This window comes from Pararge aegeria, chromosome 2 (assembly GCF_905163445.1).
Source record: "Pararge aegeria chromosome 2, ilParAegt1.1, whole genome shotgun sequence".
Lineage (NCBI taxonomy): Eukaryota > Metazoa > Arthropoda > Insecta > Lepidoptera > Nymphalidae > Pararge > Pararge aegeria.
Genome location: NC_053181.1, coordinates 16,993,869 through 17,016,216, shown reverse-complemented (window position 1 = coordinate 17,016,216; position 22,348 = coordinate 16,993,869). Strand labels below are relative to the sequence as shown.

At 34.2% G+C, this 22,348-nt stretch overlaps 2 protein-coding genes across 2 annotated transcripts; one reads left to right on the top strand and one right to left on the bottom strand.

Annotated features, from left to right (window-relative positions):
• Positions 1-1,211: 1,211 nt before the first annotated feature.
• On the top strand, positions 1,212-7,171 carry LOC120633473 (intraflagellar transport protein 74 homolog). Its single transcript, XM_039903686.1, has 11 exons — positions 1,212-1,330; positions 2,753-2,879; positions 3,495-3,732; positions 4,057-4,253; positions 4,430-4,606; positions 5,044-5,169; positions 5,353-5,454; positions 5,559-5,864; positions 5,953-6,067; positions 6,323-6,432; positions 6,959-7,171. The coding sequence occupies exons 1-11, from the start codon at positions 1,212-1,214 to the stop codon at positions 7,169-7,171; spliced, it is 1,830 nt and encodes a 609-aa protein (XP_039759620.1).
• Positions 7,172-7,532: 361 nt separating this feature from the next.
• LOC120632147 (leucine-rich PPR motif-containing protein, mitochondrial-like) lies at positions 7,533-22,307 on the bottom strand. The gene is made up of 16 exons (XM_039901953.1): positions 22,162-22,307; positions 21,708-22,088; positions 20,662-20,818; positions 19,644-19,753; positions 19,024-19,255; positions 18,675-18,881; positions 17,713-17,926; positions 16,559-16,771; positions 15,674-15,894; positions 15,188-15,364; positions 14,590-14,748; positions 13,562-13,776; positions 11,469-11,642; positions 10,356-10,578; positions 9,214-9,436; positions 7,533-8,874 (listed from the first exon to the last, which is right to left on the bottom strand). The coding sequence occupies exons 1-16, from the start codon at positions 22,278-22,280 to the stop codon at positions 8,687-8,689; spliced, it is 3,213 nt and encodes a 1,070-aa protein (XP_039757887.1). The 5' UTR covers positions 22,281-22,307; the 3' UTR covers positions 7,533-8,686.
• Between the last annotated feature and the right edge of the window lie 41 nt (positions 22,308-22,348).

Here is a 22,348-nt window from a genome sequence, read left to right as displayed (position 1 = left end):
ACTTTTTTAATAATTATAAGTATCACGAAACTCAGACCTCGGAAGAGCGTTCCAAGCCCTAGAATTCGCAATTCCGAATTAGAAGACGAATTTCACTTTGTTTTTTTTGTGATATTGACGTCATAGTGATAAAAGTTCACCAGTTGCATTGCGATGTTAGAATGGTAAAGAGAAATAGAAATCAAGTAGTTTTATATCTTTACTTATAATAAAACTGTGCAAGTTTAGATCCTGTACATTAAAAATACCTACTTATTTTGAAATTTATTTTCGAGTGCACTCTATAATCCATGCTTAACCCATAAGTTATCGATAATGATGATAGCATAAATTACTCTATTTAATTATCTATTCTTTATTATCTTATGCCTAGTATTTCAGTTTCACTTTTTACCTTTGACAGATACAGACACTGCAGTTCTTCCCCATTAGTCGAACTTCGGCGATCAACGGATTTTCTACTTTCTTTTCTTTTAAACATTTAATAGTAGAGGTTAGGCAATGTGTTACGTTACGGGCACCGGGATAAATCCAAAGCAAACGAGGGATCTTAGAGTAACTCTTAAGCGTAGCGAGGGTGTTGCATCTAGAATCCTGAGTGAAGCGAGGGTTTTAGGGGTGCGCAAAATGAAAGCAGCTTCAACGAGAGGCAATAAAATCGTAAACCTATGGTTCGCGCTAAACAGGCAGTGGTGATTGACAAGGTCGCCAACATATGTTAGTCAAGATAGCAATATTTGAATTAACTGATTTTATCCAGATACGCGCTATGCGATTTTCCTCATTCCAATCATAAAAGCCTCTAGGGACTCCAGTATAACATTACGTACCCGCTAAGCCTATAGGATGTATGAACTCTACAGTCTCACTATGGTATAAACTCAGGTGTGACAAATAATAAACAGCATCACTGGGCTTGGTAATCCAAGATTTTAAAGTCGGTTCTGCTTTTAAAACTAATTTTATCGGTCATGTGCATCAGCATTTTAGCAAGCTTAGTTAGGTTCATATACCTCTCAGAACAATGAAATGTATATTCATTGTCCTACAACCAAAATACTCACTCCCAGTCCATCGTCCTCGCGTGAAAAATAATGACAACTGCCACGTTGCCATGACAACGCGGTAATAACAAAGTTATTGCGCCTGAACGTGACCAGTGTACTCCACGTCCGTTTATAGGTCAAAAAAGTTAATCAGATAAAGTGAATATGGATTTTTCCGAGAGCAGCGCAGAGCGTGGTAGCACGGGCCGACGTGCGGATTCTCAACGTCCAGTTTCAAGAAGGGGTTTCCGTGAATACACCAATAGCGGCTCAGCGCTTTCAAGGTTTGTACAGACAGATTTTAAGATGCATAGTATATACTCATTTATCAATTAGTTATCGTTAGATAGGTGTACCTACTACCCTTCTATGTAACTATTGATATCGACTTATTTATTCAAATCCTTATATAGCACCTATTTATAGTGTAAATGTGAAATGGTTGTGAAGGTTTGTCCTTCAATCAAGCATAAACGCAATGTTTTGAATTTTGTTGCATAGAGATAGGGGATAGAGTTATGAGCCGGTTATGACCCGGTTCTTACGGGACTAATTTAGGACAAATCTAATACGCAATATTATTATTACCTCTCTATATAATAATTGCTGTGCGGATTTGCATGAAAATTTGTAGGTAGATACAAAGGTATCTTAGGAATATCGGGTCGTTGCAATTTGCAATTATTACCTATAGTTTTCAATTTTTTTATTACATCTAGGCGTCGTGTCGCGTCGTGAAAATTTCCATGTCCAGTTATTTGGACATTATAAAAATAAACTTTGCTTTTAGTAACAGGTGCGGGCATTCGTACGCTTGGCAAAAATCGTAGTGATCATTTCGCTAACAGTTACCTATAAGGAGAATGATTTAATTGCAGTACGCTCCGTATGCGCGAGCCTATAACCTAAATTCCATGTTATACCTACGTAGAAGATGAGTAGGTATTCCAAAAGGAGGTTCAAACAACTTATTATATATATGCAAATACTTGGCGAAAAGATGTCGAAGTTATCTCCAACGCAAATTTGCAGTGATGTTGTCTTAGTTATTTATGGTTATTTATTAAAATGTTATTCAATTAAAATGCCTACCTACCGTACTCGGTATTTTGTACCTACCTACCTACTGAGTATTTTGGATATAAATATTCCTATAATTACACTGATATTTCCCCTTAATGAAGGTATTCATTTCATAAACGGTCAAGTGTGAAAAGTGAATTAGACCTACGCAAAAAGGTTTTCGTTATTTAGAAAATGAGTTATCATTATTTCGCCGCCTTAAAAAAAGAAATATAAGCACTGCTGAAAAGATGAATTTTATTATTTCAATTTAAAGTTATTTGGTCGATTATAGACATAAAACATCTTAATAAACATAATGCTCCTAGCACAGGTCACTATCCCTCCCCGCTCTGTCTCTCTCAGGTTCTCAAACCTTAAAATTATTCGTTCATTTTTAGTAAAAACGCAAAGTCTATCGACGTTTAGTTACCAATATTTTTTTTTAATAAGACACCGACATTTTATATTTAATAATCCTGGTGCTATGCCTACCGCTAATTCAAAGGGGCAAAAAAATAATAAATAAAAGCAACCATAATATCTTTTAGTAGTAAATGGTAATGTAAAGATAAAAGTAAATTAAAAAACCAACTAAGATGCCCATTTTCTTGTTAAACTATAAAAATATTTAATGTTGACAGAAGTGGCACGATGAGGCCTACATCTGCCTATAGAGGAAGCACGGCCTCCCGCGTATCAACAGCCGGTTTTGGACCAGCCCCACCTACTGCTAGTAGACAATCTACTGCTGTTACAGGGTTCTCTATGGTTTGTATCTGTATTATAAGATTATTTTCCTTTAAATTTGTGTTTTAGGTGTTTGTTTCATTTCCCTTCTTCAGGTTAGTGATCTAAGTAAAGTTTATTGATAGCAGATCTAGTAAAATTTATTGATAGCAGAGCTTTTTGTGACAGAACTCGTCAAGGATAGAAGCGCTGACTTCTGTCGCTACGCATCATTTCTACGTTCCGGTCTGAAAGGCGTAGTTGTCATTTTGTTTTCATGGTATTTCCAATTAACTTTGTATTTCTATCTGAATTTAGTTTAATGTCAAATTCTGAAGATATAGTTTATTTTTCCAGTTCCAGAATGCAATCTATCTGTATGTAAAAATTCGCAAGGACTGGTTTAGCTAACAAATGTTTGGATTTTTTTCACAGGAAACGGTACCTGCATGCGTGATAAAAAGTAAACCTAAACTATGTCCATCTCAGTGGTAACTTTAAAGTTATGTAAACTATGTAATATTTATCTAATCCACACACAATCACGCTGCATGATTCTGAGTGGGAGACATTATAGATCTAATGAAGTAGGTAGATGTACAGTTAGTCCAAACGTCTCATCCACTGAGAGAGATTTTACAGATACTTTTCCCACAGATCGACAGGCCAATAACGCAGCAAGGTATCTCCGGACTTCGCACAAGCACCGTTCGAGGTTTCCGTACAAGACAACTACATGATAAACGTTATTGGGAAGAACAAATGCAAATGAAGGTTCGAGAGATGAAGGCTGAAATCGCTAGATTGACGGAGAAAGCAGACGCTGGCGAGAGGGAAAAGTCTGCGAAGAAGCACTATGAGAAGAGAGTCAAGGAGTTGGCGCAGGAACTGACTGGTAGGATACTTTACTTCTAAAGAGCAATGTTCAAATATTTACAAGGTTTTTAGATCAGTTTCTTAACTTGTATTTTATGGCGTGATTTCAGTGTGTTCATTTGACCGTAAACTTTAAGAATTTTTATGCAACAAGTAAAAAAATACATCCAGCTAAGCTTAAACTGCTATTATTTTTGCTTCTAGAAGTGCTGTATATAATAACGAACAACAGATATCCTTAAAATAACATGACAAAGAATCGATTGTAGGAAAAGACACTAAAAGCGAATTTACACATTTTTAATAATCTAAATCTCGATATTAATAATTAATTATTTCGTAGATCTTCAAGGACGTTTGGCAGATTACAACACAGCGATTCGCATTGCTAATGGTGAGGCTACCAAACAAACTGTTGAAGATCAAACAAAAGAATTGGAAATAAACAATAAGAAGTTGCAAGAGGAAGTGGAACTAGTGTTCTTGGAAAAACAGAGGAAGGAGAATCAGTTGCGACAACTCAGGGAACAAATGGAGAAGGTTTGGAAACCTGGTTACCATTTATATAAAATCTTTAAACAAATAATTCACTGTTTAAATTATGGAAGTATGTTTTTAACTTAGTTAATGTTGGTTTTTTTTTATTAGCGGTTGATAAGTGGTTTACTTCTCCGCTTTTGAAATAATAATCTAAAATTAGTAATGAACACCTTCAGGAACAATCGTCAATTTCCAAACTGTTGTCAGAAATGACATCTGAACAAAAGGAACAGTACAGCGAACTCGAAGCAACCGCTTCCGCTTTACGGGAAGAAGCAGAACAGTCCAGAATGCAAATTGATCACTTAAATAGGGAGAAAGAGGAATTCGCTAAGGAAATTTCCGGTTCACAGGTAAGTGTATGATATAATACGTATAGCCCGGTTCACAGGTAAGTGTACCATATAATACGTATAGACAATAGGCTTGACAATGCAACGAAAAACTTTTGATTTTTTTTTTTGTTTCATATACTTTTATCACAAACTCACCAATATGAGATATGAAGTACACATTTGGTTTTATATACGTTTATAACTAAATTTTCATTATAAATAAATTATTAGACCATAATGGATTATCAATAAATTAAATTGAAAATTATAATGAAATTGCTTTGCCAGTTTCAATCCCAGAGAAAAAAGAACATAAATAAAAAGTTTAAGTTCTTGCACATCAAGAACAAATCAAGAATAACCAGTTAATACAGAAATAACTTCACTACCGATATACCCTTTATTTTTCAACGTCAATAGTAAATCATTGCCTAAAATGTTTTATAATTTTTTAGATAAAAATGCATCTTCTCGAGTTGCATCGGAAACTTGTAGCCGCAGAAGAGAAGCGAGATAATTTAAAAGACGAAATAACCAACCGCTTGGATCCACAAGAGGAGAGAGAGAAGTTATTGTTACAGGTAAAATCCATTTGTAAAAATATATCTGATTTTATGAATACACATATTGATATTTAATAGAAACACTGCTTGAAATAATATATTAAACTCTTGTATATTTATATCCGTACGATTGGACACCTACAATTTGAAGCTTTTTGCGTATTTCGTCTTACAATGTGTACATTAAATATCAATTTGCAGGTCCGTGAAGACAATGCAGCTATTGCATCTCTGGACAGCAACGCAAATAATCTGAAGGGACAAATTCGTATGGTTCAGGAGTTGATCGAGCAAGCTGAACAGGTATGCCTATTATTTTTGAGTGATGTTTTGGCTATTATTAATGTTTAATTTTTCTCAATTTTTGGAGTAAACTGAAATAAAGCTAGTTGAATAAATTTCTGTAGGATCTCGAAGAAGGTCACTCAGAACGCCATCAAAAATACAGAGAATTAAAAAAACGCGAGGAAACTATGGATACATTCATGTCCACTTATGAGGAAAATCTGAAAAAGGAGCAAGAGAAAATTGAACAATTGGAAAAAGACATTGTTTTTGCACTTGAACATAGTAGTTCCAATATCGATTTGGATTTAAGTGAAATAGATTCGTTGAAGCAGAGGGAGGGGTATTCATCCGTTTACGACGACAGCAAGAAATCAGTTGAAACTTTGACTAAGGATTACGAAAGATTTCAAGCTAATTTGAAAAAGGTAAGTTTTCTTTTCTGGAATTATAGGGGTAAACATAGTAATAATAGGCACGCCAAATAACGAATTTTGAAAAATTTATATTTAATAGGCTGAAACAACACGCGAACGTCTCGCAACTGAGCTCCAAGCCCTTCCAGAAAAAACAAGTGTTATGAAGGAAGAACTGATTACTTTGTCAGACTTGGAAAAATTGCGTGATGAAGGTAAATAGATAAATCCACACCGTTTATAAAGCCTTATAGTGTCCCAATACCAAAAAGAGCACAGATTTGGTGTGCTTGGACTAATATTTTCTTATGTAATGACCGGGTAGCAACACACAATAGACAATAGCTATTTACTTTCTCTATATTTTATGGATGAAGACAAAGTTGCTCAATTATGAAACATTAATTTATAAACTACATAAATTTATAACCTTTCTTTGAAAATTACGCGTACTGTTTTATTTTATTTAGGTGAAGAACAGAAAAATAATTTAGAAAGTGAGTTGAGGCTGCTCAAGGAAAAACTGGTCCCTACGGAAAGTGCTGTTGTAGAAGCAGCTAACAAACTTAAGAGATTGCAGGTAATTTTATCATTCTGTATTTATTCTTTATCATTGGTAAGAATTCTGTGATCTAGCAGGATTGACTGTAATATCAGAGCAAACTAGTTTTTTCCGCAGTCCGAATCGGGCGCATTAATTAGTTGAAAACTAGATGTTACCTAAGAAAGAATCCAAGCTTGCTTCTCTTTTAAAAGTCCCGAAAAGTCCCCGATTTACTCTGGAGGATCCAGAATAACTTGTCTCTTGGTACTAAAAGAATCGCCGGGAAGCAAAGTTTCATCAAGAAATTATGTAAAGATCGCGTTAGCCATGGCAGGGATACAGAGGTCTTTCAGCGGAATTTAGTGCCAATTTACAACATGATTCTATTCCAGCCCAAAATGGTCATGACGAAATCGAAAATAAAATATATAATCCAAAAATATCATAAAATTCCAATCGGTGTTATAATATAAAAGTCTTCCTTACTTATAGACATATTTTGCACTGATTTCACATTCTTAATAAAACTCCAAATAAATTTTTCCTTCCCTTTGTATAACAGGAAACCCTTGATGGCAACGAAATGTATGGAAAACTAAACAGCTTGGAAGAGCAACTAGCACAGTTGGAGAACAGAAAAACAATTCTTGAAGAGGACATTGCCTCCATTACACTGAAAGCTGATTACGAACCGATAAAAAAGGAAGCTATGAAGGAACTTGCTGCTTTAAATAAAAAGATAATTGAAGATCTTAATAGTAATAAGTCTTATTAATTAAAACAAATTTAGATTTAGATTTACTGAACATATTGTTTAACTTAATGCTTAAACTTTGCAACGCAAAAATATATATCGTCTGATTTTGAAAAAACTACCATAACTTAGTATTTGTTTGTCTTAGATATAAAAATTCAACCTTTACTTTTTTTTTCTTTTCAATTATATTTTCACATATAAAAAAGAAGATATTGATTGCATCTTAGTTTAAAGGTAAAGTAAATTCAACTTTATTAGTCCGATACTAATTGGTATCTTGGAATGCACAAGATAGAACCATTCCAGTATGATTACAGAATTTTTTTTTTTACATGCTACATGGGGTACATAGAATAAAATAAAACCAAAGTAGTTACTAATAAACAAACGTGTACTAATAAATAATATCACAGATGTCACTAACAATTTGTGTTACCATTATGAACATTTCTACTTAAAATAAACGTGCATAACGATCATATAGTTATTTATCTCGTACTCGTAACACGCTAGGCTCGCATCTGGGAAGGTACTGAGAACGTGCTTACGAACTCCTCTACAATTTTTGCTAAAAGGCTGTAAAGCGTGCGTCGCTCTGGGAGATAAAAAAACAATACGTTATGGTAATATCAAAGCATATGTCTGTAACTGAATGAAATAATTAAAACGACATTATATGCTGTGGCACCGAAAAAATGCGACAATTTTTGTGTTTTGTTTAATTCACATAGCACTCAAATTTTTTCCATTCAGTCTTAACATGGTAGATTAAATGTCGTTATGAATAAAAGTTTTACTACCACTTTTTTGTATTAAAGTTTGAATCATGCGAATACATATAATCTGCAAGCATATAATCTTGCCGTTTGTATAATCTGTGGCTGCTTTTACCTAACAAATAACACAAAATCTAATCTAAAATCTTTAAATAAAATATAAATGTTACTAGAGTCAGCATTTAACAAGGAAGAGTTGGAAAATGGCAAAACCAAATTTAGTCTTCGCTTATAGATTTAAGATTAAAAGGATTATATTCATAACATCCGGCGTCAGGTAATGTATATAAATGTCAACTGCACGTGGCAAAAATATACTCTGTTTAGCAACTTTAAGTGGGCTAGCATTCAATCTAAGCTGAAAGCTTTAGCAAACACCCTTTATGCCCATCGACAGAAGATCTCCACTAGATCACGATCTTATTACAACAGGGTATATAAACATATTGGTCACTATAGACGCGTAAACTAATTTGACGTGCGTTAATTCACAAATTTCACAAAAAAACAGCACAACAACATTAACAGCGAGGCCAACAAATATAATTACAATATTTAATTTGAAACAATTTCCTCTACCTAATACAAAATTAAATATTCATGTTTGTTTACATACCAAAACAATAAAAGTAAATAAATAATATTAAAATGTATCTCATAAAACTTGATCTAGCGATTTCGAACCTCGATGTCAGTACGCAGTTTCTCAATTTACACTTCTAGAATAAAAAGTCACACTTACAAAATTTTCTCTCGCTTATACTGCTTTATTAGCCACGATTTTGGTTTGTTTGTCGAGGAGTATGGCGATATCGGAGGGTACTTGCTTATTGTTCGCCTTGCAAAGTGCACATAGGTTGCGTACGAACTTCTGGGATGGGGTTATTTCACTCTCCTGCATCTTGTACCAGAGGGAGAGAGCTTCTTGGCAGTTGTCGTCGCGTTCTAAAATGAGATATGTTTGGGTTATTTTCGGTTTTCAGCATACCTGAAAGTCGGACAACCAGAGAAAACTTCTTCTTCCTAAGACTTATTAATTGTTTTCAATGAGGGATTTAATGAAAGCAATAATTAAACGACTTTATCAATAATGGACTCATCTGATATAATAGCTGGCTCTCTTTTTGCTCAAAGAATCTGTCTGGAACATAAAGGTGGCAGCATTCTTGGCACCATACCATACGGGCATGACTTTTTAGTAATCAGTTTAGGATTTATTTTGTGTTTTGAATTATACTGTAATATTTTTAATAAAGTAATAGATAAAATTATTTTAATACTCACGGTATACTCCCAGCATCATATTATAAATCTCTTCGACATCGAAATGCCTCAAGTTATTCGCACATTCTGCTATCGCTTCCAGGGCGTTCACTTTCTTCTCGTCCGCGAATCTTTCGCAGTGACGCATTAACGCGTCGGGATGAAATTTGACTGTTGGGTCCAGGAGTAGTTTCCTAAGAGACTTCTTATAGCCCACATCCGCTAATGCAGCTATGAGAGTTAACTGAAATTAAAAAGTTCAATTTGGTACTCGTTTTCATCTTCCGCTTGGAAGACTTAAAAACCTGAGCCTTATAAACTAGTGTAGCGTAGTGAAAGTGGAGAGTAGTATCGACAATATTAATAACACAGTCAAAAACATGTTAATCCTTGATAAAGCTTGTTGAAATATGAGCGTTGGCTATTTCGATTCAGAATAACGTCTAGAAAAATGTATAGAATGTATGTATAAGCACATAGAAATTGCCACTCGTTAGTAAAAAAATTAACATGAAAAGAAGATAGCATTTCTATAAATATTTACTGAATTTTTATAGTTCTTCAGCTATCCTTCAGAACCTTCGAAGATACTTAAAGAAAAAGAAATTTCAAACAATAAAGTTCCCACTCTATCTCTATTTATTATAATTATAATTCAACACCTAAAATATTTTTCTGCGCTACCGTTACGGTACGATTTATTATTTAATACACTATTTTTTTATTATATAGTATTCCATATTAATACAGAAATTTGTAAAAAATTACGTTTATTTTTTTTGATTCTTAAATTATTTTTCCCAATCTCTGGTTTCACAATAGACATAAAAATTTAAATAACTATTGATGTATAATATTTTTGCTCCTTGAAACCCTTATAGACATACTCAACAAGATCGCATGATAAAAGTTTATTGAAGTTTTCTATATCTTTTTTCTTTTGTTTGTGGATAGAGGCTCTGCGCCTCCTACATTTTAACGTGCTCTCCGAGGCACTCGGGTAAATAACCAGCGCAATTATCCAATCTTTAGGCAGGTACTAAGAATTTCTTGATAAAAAACCACACTATTAATTGCTACGACCCAGGATGGATCCCAGTAGTCAGATTCTTTCCCCAAATAAAAGTTTTATTATTATTATTGTAAAAAAAAAAGCTGCTTACATGTACATCGCTGGCGCCGTGAACACGTTTGTCGACATTCAGTATAGTGTGCACAAGTTTATTTAACCTCCCGTTAGTTTTCTCGTTCACTATGAATGTATCTTCGTCTTTGCCATCGCTCATAGCTTTCAGTAATTTACAAAGCAACTCATGTTTCAATGGAGTCTTGTTATATTTTTCTGATATACGCACGAACTCCTGAACCGCATTTTCATAGTTGCCGCTGGAATATCACAAACGGTAGAAAGTAATGTTACTAAAGATTTATTGAAATGAAATGGAATGTATTTATTTGTATGAATACGTGATAATAAGTTCTTCAAAACATTTTCAACCAGAGAAAGACCTTTTGTGAACCCAGAGATTTTAAGAAACATTTTTTTCCAATCTCTGGTTTCACAAAAGTCTCTGGTTCAATAATTGAAAGAATATTAAATATATTTTTTTTACAAAATAAAAAGTCAATCCCCACATACAAAATCTGGTCAATTTACGAAACGTAAGTTAAATAATCTAAATCTGAGGCTTACATTGCAGAAATTCATCAATTGAATAAAATACATTGTTCAATAGCCACTTTTTCGATGTATTCTTATTTTTTTTTTGGCTGATGATTAGGGATTGCATTTAATATCTTAACACACGTAGCAGTTAGCACTGCAGTTTTTCATATACATGGCTGTCCTAGCATTTATTGAATATATCTTTGTTTCGAGTGCGCCTTGAAAATAAATCACTAACCTTCCTAAGAGATCTGGGCTAGATTTAACAAAAGTTGCGATCTCTAAAATATAAGTGTAAGGATTCCTAAACTTCTAAATATTATAACTAAAAATATACAATGCTATTTAGAAAGGCCGATGCCTCTCCCACAATTTTTGCTTGTTATGATTATATATTATTTTTGCTTGTGAAGATAACATACAAATAACGCAGTGGCAACCACAACATCAGCTGTGCTTACTTTTTAGATCAAATCGGTATGGCAACGGAAAAATTATAAAAGTCCTAAATAATATGATTCCGAATTCACACACGTAAGTATAAAAATAAAGTAAATAATTGAATTTGAACATTTTATTATGAATTATGTAACCGTTGTAGTAAACTCACGTTTTCAAATGCACTCGCACTAATGGTCCCAGTATAGAGTTGGATGGTTTGCAGTATCTAAGGGATGTCAGCAACTCGAACATGCGTTTGGTGTCTTCGTGTGTACCATGCGCTGCCAACACGTCTAGAAGCCTCCAGCAGTTCATTGATATTGCTCGACCGCCTATAACTCGTCTGTAAAATAGTTAGGCTTATCAACAAACTTCAATAAAAGTTAAGTTGTATAAGTTTAAAAAACCGACTATTTCAAACAATTAATAAATATTTTCTGCGAGATATTTAAGTTGGTGCCAAATAAAATGTAGAAAATTTTTAGGATTGCTACTATATACCGTGTAACAGAATTACGAAATAATATTGATGGATGCATTGGAAGGAAGTATTTTGACTATGGAGGGTAGAGGTAAGGAGAGTCATCTGTGTATATGAAAAAGTGTCGTCAAAATGTATTAAATTAGGATGGCGCCACATTTGCATCAAGGTAACTCTTAAAAGAAGCGCCAAATATAAATATTGTTAGAGTAGGCTTGAAAAATAAACAAGGAAGTAAGGTTATATTTACCACAATATTTTGTACAACGTAAATTGTTGAAATTCTCAATAATTAACTACTTTAGTCGATAATGACATTAAATTTTTTACCTCGGCATACTTCAATTCATCTACGATTGCTACATTCATACCATACCCTGTGCATCCACCAGCGCCATTGTGGAGGATTTTTGAACTGTTATTTAGAGCAGTGTCAGGACACTTTTTCAACTTTTCTCCCATATAAGATGACTCTCCTTACCTCTACCCTCCATTATTTTGACGGCCGATTGGCGCAGTTTGCAGCGATCCTGATTTCTGAGTCCAAGACCGTGGGTTCGATTCCCACAACTGGAAAATGTTCGTGTGATGAGCGTGAATGTTTTTCAGTGTCTGGTGTTTATATGTATATTCGAAGTATTTATGTATATTATTTATAAAAAATATTCAACAGTCATCTTAATACCCATAACACAAGCTACGGTTTCTTTGGGGCTAGATGGCGATGTGTGTATGGTCTTAATATATTTATTTATTTTTCATAAGGAAACAACCTGTATAGCTATTAATCAAAAGAAGCGCATTTTTCCATAAAACTAATTCAAAACAAGTGTTTACCATGACAATCCTATTGAAGATCGACACGCGCAAAGTACCTACGCTACGCGACGCGTACCTAAAGTGACAGGAGTCATATGATTTTAATTTTGCATGTGATGTTAGGGCTGTATCTGATTCTTTCAGTATGTTAAACTACGGCAGTGGTTTACTGAAAAACTATTAGGTTTTCGGTTCCACAGATAAGTCTTAGATACATCATAATCATATTGCACCTGTTAAGCCTTTAAAGTATTATCTCGGTTTTCATTTACGTTGTATAAAAGATAACGGTATACTAATACTTTTGACAATTTACTTGGCACCGACTTCAAAATGTTATAGAAAATATTTATTTCTTGCTTTTTAGTTATTTGACAAGGTCGGTTTTTTTGGCAAAAAACTTTAGTTAAACCAACTCTGCCGAAAAAACCCGAGAGAAGTTTGAAACCAGCACTCTCAACTCAGCATCTCTATTAGGTTTACAATGCCTAATTTTATCAAAATTGTATCATGTCCTCCATGCCAAAAATCACGTTAGTTGGGTGCTCTGTTGCTGCGCGTAAGAAGGGCAATCTAACAAAGACACTTTTCCATTATTAATATTACAAGGAATTCTTCAACTGGCTCATAAAATGGCACGTTTGAAAACCTTATCTTCTTCAAGGCCAGGGAGAGTTTTGGTTGTTAATACTTTTAATGTCTGTTATTTTATTTTATTCATCACATTCACCCATTACCGGCCCACTACAGAGCACGGATCTTGTCCCACGATGAGAAGGGGGTTCAGGCCGTAGTCCACCACGCTGGCCCAGTGCGGATTGGTAGATTTTATTTTATTGGCATATATAAACTGCTACAAAGAACAAACTATTTTTTTATGTTTAAACTAAAACTGATCCGGTTTTATATTGCGTCAATTCACAAAAAAAAACAAATTATCAATAATACATAAAAGTCCGTACCTCTTCATCGACTGTTCGTTAATCAAATCAAATGCCTTTTTAATTTGCTTCCTATAAACCATTAGAGTTGCGAAGTCTATAACTTTGAACTCGTCTATAGTGAAGTTCGGCGCAGTTTTGTTTAAGTCCGCCAGTACTAGTTCAGCTGAATCTATTTCTCCCATCTTTACGTGCAGGTCGAATATAGATGCTTTCATACCGGCTGATAGATGCACCTGAAAAATTTATGCATGATCATAATGTTTCCATTTGCGGAGATAGTTATTGTAGTCTATATCATGATAATAATAATTAAATTTGAATAACTGAGGAGTTTTGACTTCTATCTTATATAACGCCGATCTTTAACAGTTTCTGGCACACGTACGGCTAAGGAAACGTAGATAAAGCGATTACCGCGCACACCCCCTGAACTCGAAATCGAACACAAGCGGTCAATCAACCCAATCAACGCTTGCAGTTAACCCCATCACTTCCTTCATATCATTCGGTTCAGATATTTTATGTATAAAACACTTATTCTTGCATAAAACACACAAATTTCCACTATTTGCCAAAACATAAATAATAACCACATAGCTGACAAGAGGTGAAACGAAAGAGGAATAAATTTATTCAAATGTAAAATATGAAAACTATATAAATATGAATTACGCTAAGTTAGTTTGATTTGTTTTCATTTATGTAGTTACTAAATTACCGTGATGGTATTTATAAAAATAGTCGACGTTGAGTTCGACTTTGAGTTTTGGGTCTCTACCTTGACCATGACGGTAGGTCCGTACAACCCGTTATGTGCTTGATGCAAACAGGCTAACCGTTTTCAAGTGGCATAATAACGGTAAGAAATACCAGTCAGTGATACGACTTGATTCAGTTAAAATCAAATAATACCTTACCTCAACGCCGCATGTAAATTCAGAGCTAAGCTTATCAATATGCGATCACATTAAGAAGTTTTTTCTTACCAGTTACAAGCTGGCATGACGCTGCAAAGTATGATAAAGTAGTAATATAAAGTTACTCACGCCTTCTTTCTCGCATTTTTCAACAATCGCTCTCGCGGCAGCCAAATTGCCGTCTTTACAATATTCCTGTAAAAGTTTCCTTAAAACTCCGCGTGTGTTCATGCTTTTAGCCTCTAACTCTACGAGATGGGCTTTTAAGGAAGCTTCGTTCATTTGTTTCTGTAGAACAAAAGTAAAATGGTTTGAAAATTGTTCCCATGAACGAAATTCATAATAATGTCATTTGTAAACAAATCCCTGAGCTAGTCTTAAAGCAATAAAGTTTAGTAGAACAAAAAACATGATATCTTTTTGTACTGTTTCTATGGTAATTAATTAAACTAAACTAATTTATAGACCTCCCCAATTGGTTTTATGATAGTTTAAGATTTTTTTTTTCGAGTAATTTCGACTACATTAGAAGGTGAGTGGAACGGAAGCGGTACAACATGGCTAATAAAATCAACAAAATTCTCCTCGATAGAATCTGCTTTCAAAACCAGCGGTGGAGTTCTTCTCGATAGAACCTGCTTTCTAAACCGGTCGTGGGAGACAAACAGACATTCAGAAATAGATCTACCTGAATTAAATAAATTTGGAATTTAATCAAAATACTTACAGGATGAGGCATTTGCTGAGCAAACATCTCTCCATCGTAGACCAATCTCTCGTCGGTAATATTGACTAGAGCTTCTTTGAAACATTCTATAAGCTTCTCGCTATGATGCTTTGGGATTCTGGGTATACAATAGTCCACCGCAGCCGACGATATTTTCAGCGAAGTTGGTTGTAGTGCCTAGAATTTACATACTAAGTTTTTTACGTAGAAAAAGAAGAATCTAACTTATTAGATGAATATACCAACTTATGGTTTTAAGTATACACCTTACTTAACCAGTGCGTTTATTTTAAGTGATTACTGTTGTCTCTTAACAAATCCTCATAAACCCTTAATCAACCAAAAATTTAAATATAATAAAACATTTAATTTTCCTGGACCTTAAATTTGTCTCCACAGAACCTTCTCCTTTTTGAAAGTCTGTTGATGAAACAGGGCGCGAAGGGCTGTTCCCAAAAGAAGAATTCTCTCTAAAGAATACCTCACCTTGGCAATATTCAGTACATCTGATAAATCCTCCTTTACTCTCCTGTGTCTCATGAATCCACAGAGAAATCGTCCAACCCAGTCTTTGCTCTTGTCCGCTGCTTTAGCGCTCATATCCTCCAATAAATGGACAGTTGATTTTACGTCATTGCTCATGAGATAGCCTTTTATTAAGGGCTGGAGAACCACCTCAGTATCTACCTTTCCTTGGAACAATTCACCTGTTTAAATAACTCAAAGTTTTATAATGTATTTTTAATTACGATGAAATTATAAGACAGTATTCTATGCCCAATATTGACGATTGAAAATCATCTTATATTTTTTAAATTATTTTCAATATTGAAATGCTTTGATGTGGCTTATTTACTAAAAACTAACATTTTTGTCATATTATACTTAATATTTACGTATCACCATTAGTCAGCGAACGTGAACAAAGCAGCTTTTCTTCTAACTTACTTAAACATAGTCTAATCTTATTTTCTACATCAAGCTAATCTTATTTTTCTAAAATATAATAAATACTCGCTCGCGCAAAATGTAGGTTTCTATCTAGACGTAAGCATTTGTACTATCAGTTAATAAGTTTTTGGGATGATCCAAAATATGCAAACAACTTATTTCTATTATTAGTATAAATTAATAGTAACAACACAATATATATTAATTAAGTCGGACTTTCAATATTAGGGTAATTGTTTTATTTTACATATTCTAATGGTATGAATGCGTATGGTATTTTTAGTATTGAATCTACTTTGATGAATTAATGACTTAAGGGGCCATTAAAGAAGATCGTTTTTTAGATAGTTTGTCCCGTGTCTATCTCGAAAATGCTACTTTGCTTAGTAACTTAGCTGCAACTTAACAAAAAACACTTACAAATCTCACTCGCCGCCCTAACTTGTCCAGTATTCAACAAGGTGACGATCATTGGCGTGAGCACGTTGCTCACAGTTAGTCCTGTTTCAAGGAACTTCTTCATCAGATTCTGAGGCGACGTAAAACTGACGTATGGCAGTGTGTACTCCATTATTGTTTCGAAATCTGGCTTTATTTCCATCGTTACCATTGTTGAGAGGGTATTCATAATACCTGGGTTTGGCAGATGTAATTAACTTATTATAGATATTTTTTCAGATACATATTAGCAATATCATTTTTATAGTAATAATTGAGATAGCTATCGCCTATAAACAGTAGCCTTTAGTACAAGATTTGCTAGCTCGCAATAGAGTTGTTTTCGTATATCAAACTCAACATTAAAATGAAGCTAATGGCACTCTTTTAACAGTCGCAAATCCTCTACTTCTGATTTTTATTTTACAAACGTTATATCAAAAGTCCCAGCTGAAGAATTGTAGGCAAATTTGAGCTTTGGCATATGCATTAGTTCCACTTAAGTCTGCTGTTCAAGAATTTCGAAATCTCGCAATAGACTATTCGATTGCGAGCTTGTAAATTTTATACTGAGCAACACTTTGCGAAGTGGACATGCATGGAACACATCCTAAAAAGTGCTACCCCGTGTCCATCAGCCTTATACGTACGTGTTAAGCTTCTTAGTGACTGTAATGACACTGGCAATTACGCCTTGAAAACAGCGATGCTGCTTAGCAGAAATAAGAAAGGCGGTAGTACTTCCCCGGACAAACTCGCCCGAAAAAAATAGTTGTAAGGCGTAGGTATTATTATGCGCGTGCGGTCCGTTCTATGTTCCGTTCCATCCGTTCTATCCGTTGCTATGGCAACCATATTCGTCGCTCGCGCCGAGCCGAATAACTCCTAACCCGACCCCCGCAGTCCGATTGCGAGTGACGGTACGCGGTCAATTACATTAGAGTTGTGTTCGTTATTTCTAGTTCATTGTGGTGTTTGTACTTTATTTTGTGTTTTTTTTCTATAATAAACGTTTTCACCTATCACATACTTATTTATCCGAAAAAAAAAGGAATACTTATATTTTCTTGCTTTACATTACAACAGAACCCTCAGGGCTCGCATATGACTGTTTTAGTTAATTTTGGATCACGTACCTTTCTCTCCATATGATTTAGAAGTGTGCAAGAGTATAGGCCAGAAGTAATGTGGTCTTACAGGCATTCCCAACTGTTTCATACGAGTGAACAGATCCAGAGCTAGTGGGACCTTGCCAAGCTGTAAAGCCGCTTCTGCTGCGTTATGTAATGCGATTGGATTACGACCCGACGCCATCAACTCTTGGGTGATAAGGCCTATGACACTTGAAGGCTGAAAATGCTATTAATATAGTACACTACTAATATAATTCTTGAAATGTTAACACACCCATTAATGGCCAATTAATGTCCCAATCAGAGCTCGGAAACCGAAAAAAAATTCTAACCTGTTTCGGTCAATAACCCCGGTATCGGAATCATTTCGGTTAAGGTTTCGATTTCGAAATTAACCGGTTTTACGAACTTTAGTTTCAGTTATTTTTGTTTTTTTGGTAGATATGAAATTTGTGGAATTTTATATCTACAGAATTCTACTGAGATTTTTATAAATGAAAATGCAATACAAATTTCCGGCCCGCCCCACGTATTCCACCTAGGGCCTCGGAAATCATTATATCAACCGATTGACGACCGCTGCCGGACATGTTTTTTGTAGGGAGTTCCAAATACCACGCATCGTTTACCGCTGAGAGGTTGCCATTCCAGCACCTTGGAACCCCAACGTCCATCGGTTCTCCGAGCTATGTGCCCCGCCCATTGCCAATTAATCTTCGCGATTATAGATCCACTCCATCGCCCGCTGTGTGTCTCTGAGCCTTCTTATTGGGCATTGCTTTGACGGGAAGCACAAAAACGGCCTTATCTATAACTTTGCAATGAACAACGATATACACTACAAAACTATTTACACATGAGTGTGAAAAGCTCTTAATCCTTGAGGACCTCCAAGCTCCCAACCAGTTCTGGGAAATGAACGGGCTAACTATGATGAAGACAATAAAATGTTATCATAAACATACCATAGAAGCTTTAACACAATCTCGAACCAAGCTGCGGCCATGTAGCCCTGTATCATCTTTTGGTCCAAATGAAGGCAACGGTAAACATTTGTATATCTCTAAAGCAACCATAGCATGGTTTTGAAACACAAGTTGCGTAGATACACTCTGCATGTATGGCGTTATTGAAGGTTTTGTTAATATTTCCTCGGGCAAATATTTTAACACCTAAAATAAAAAAGCACATGTAAGACATTATCTGGTCCTATATTCTAACTTTATTTTTATCGAAATATTTTCTTAGCTTGCAAAAGTGCTTATTATCAAAATATGTACAAAAACAATTTAATTAACTGTCAATAAAATATACATTTTGCACTGATCCATATTCTTCAACTGCTGCTAACGTCTTTACAATCTCCATAATATGAACCTCTCCAAATATTATACCGTTTTTCTGTGCCTTAGCCAATTCTTCTAGAAGTAGATTATTCTTCTTATTCCATGCGAAAGCACGGGCTATTGCGGTGTACGTTTTTACGGTTAAATTAACTTGTAGTGACTTCATCATTGTTAGTATTTCTTGTATATTATCTAGATTGCTGTAAGTAGAAATTCAAGATAAAAAGTTAGAAAAAGTATTAGTATTATATACACAGCCCAGTTGACTTTATGGTAGTAAAATATATGAACGCAGAGAATAATGTAATAAATTATTAAAAACATAGTTAAGTGTTTCACAAGTTCAACGCATGAGACCCTCTTTTGGTGCTAACCTTTCTTCACAAAAATAATTATGACTTTTACAAAATAAGGACTTAATCTATTCCAATTATTTTACGGAATATTTTAATCAATTGAGAGCATCAAAAAATTATTCAAATCGTCCAGAAACTAAAGTAAAGAAATATAAAGTTACATTGAATCGAGAATCGCTGCATTTTTATGATCGTATAGTAATAACAAAAAAAAAAAATTAAAAATTCTTACCCAGCTTTACCTTGACAAATGATCAAGGACACAAATACACTTTCTGTAGCTGGTAAACCTTGTGCCTTCATGTTTGATATTACTTCTGTACATTGGTTTATGTCACCTGCCTTTGATAAAATCACTTTATATAATTAAATAAGAATAGTTGTTTTCTTATTGTTACCACTTGGATATCTTTAAAACACAACTAAACGGGCATTCAACAAAATGAACTGAAACTTTTCAGAATTTAGCTATAAGCAGAAGTTATGCATTTCAATTCAAGAAGATCAGATTATTGAGATATTATTTATAATATTGTTGCTCTATTAAAAAAAAAAAAAAAAAAAGAAGAAAAGAACATTGTGGAATCTTTTAAAATCTGGCTGCCTGTATTATTTAATTCAAAATTTCTAATCCATGAAAGTAAAATAAAAAGAAAATACAACATCAGATAAATGTAGGATGTTAAGAAATACTTGTTTTTTTAAGCTTGTATATGTTACCATACCAAATATCTTTTTTTTTTCATTTTCATGGATTCCTAGGACTTCAAGCCGTACATAGTTTTGATGATGAAAACATCCATTTTAATTAGAATTAATACTGCAATACTAATATAACCTACTTTCATTTCTACCAGTGAAAAGTAGTAGTAAAATTTTAGAACACAAAAGTTGCTAATGCTATCTATACTATGATAATTAGGTATATTCCCTTGTGGACAATTTCGTAGCTAAAAACGAGTCCTTTAATCATGTAGTACATACTTTATACGTATTATCAATAGTTTTCTCAATTTAATGAATTTCATAGGAAAAATTTTGGGTAACAATATTATTGCAATTTTCATAAGAATCTCAAATTTTTTAGAAAATTAATTTTAGCCTAAGTTATTTCATGATTGTTTAGCTTTGTTTTGTGAAGCAATGGTTAATATTGAAACAGTGCAATCAAAGAAGCAAAAAAATATCGCCTCTCTATAATATCAAGTGTAGATTAAGATTAAATACACAACAAAAGTTAAAAGACTAACCTCTCCAAGCACTCTCAATATCAATTCGTAAGTGGTTAAATTAGGTTTCACTGCTCCCATCTGTGTAAGAAAGACATTAGCCTTAAGCGTTCTACCATTAGCTATGTACACTCTCAGCAGTTCATTATAATGATCAACATCAAATTTTGTGTGGGTTCTGTGGGGAAAAATAAGTCTATAAATAAAAGAATATCACTATTGTTATTTAAACTTCAACAATATAGGTAAAAATGGTGCTGATGGTAAGTGGAAATATTTGCTTATAAACAGAGCAATACTTTGCAAGGCATGCCTGATACACCTCCTGTAACATGTCACCCTGTTCAGCAAACTGAAGCATAGGTGTTCAGCCTCATGTGCCAGGTAATTACAACTTTCAGATTCATACAATACTAGTTACAAACAAATCTCTAAACTAAACCAGGTTGAGAAATCTAGAAGAAGTCTGTTCTCTTTCATTGTGTTCTCTGTGGAATAACATAGCAGCATTAGCCTTGTCAATTTAGTATAGCTTAGAGATTTGTGTACAACAGAATTGGAACCATAATCATATTGAGATCGCAATCCATGTTTTACACTTATGAATTATCATAATATCCAGGTACAAATAATGATAAATGAACAACTAGGTGTGGTGTGATTTTACAGTATTTAATATTAGTAAGATCAAAGTGGACTTACCTGGAAGAGGTAATTTTTATATCTGAACAAAACATTATTTAAATTTCATCATTTCATTTTTTATTATTATTTTAATTAAATCTCTGGGCCAGATTGCATTGCCTTTAGATTGGTAACAAGAACTGCCTGAAGCCTCATTGAGACCCAGAACTGACCCAATTTCAGAATTATCTCCAAATTGACCCCTTGGGGATTTAATCGACCCCAGGGCCTTCAATTAATGGGCCATAATTCTAACCCAGTGCTCTGCATCACAGAGGTCAATAATAGTCACACACTTTTTTCATGAATATAATTTCAAAATTTAATTATTGGCCTGTAGTAGGCTGGTAATTGGTTGATAAGAAGAATCATTAAAACCTTACCCAAGTATGTTCCATAGTTGCTCAACTAAAGCCACTCTTGAGCTGGGTGTCTCATCTGGAAGCAGTTCTGTACAGCATTTAATTAGGAGCAACCCCTGCTTTTTGGATGATAAATTCAACTCTTTTACTTTATTTACAACTCTTACAAAGTCATTTTTATACACTCTATTCTTTTGGTGAATGTCTGAAGATAAATTAGACATAAGCTTTTCCAGTAACTCGTCTGAGGATAAATCACGTCTTTGCGCGGTGCGGAGCGTGCGTAGGTCTATGGAGGTTTTCGTAGATTCTTGCATTGGACCCCCAGAAAAACGTAAGTCATTTGGGCTCTGTACCTTTTCCGGACCTTTCGAAGATTTATTTGCTGCCAAAACCCTGCAACTGTTTAATTGGGAAGGTTATTGAATATCCAATAAAATGTAAATCACATCAACAAAACAAATCAAAATGTAACCTTAAATGCAATTCCCTGTTGTGACAGATTAAAGGTTCAGCATTCCTATTTAAACGTATATTTTTGTTAAATATTGCTCTCGCATAACATGATAATTTTATGCACTGCCGAGGTAACATATTGGAAAATATTTAAATCCAAATTTCAAATAGGTTTTTTCTATCAACTAACAAAATAAAAATATCAA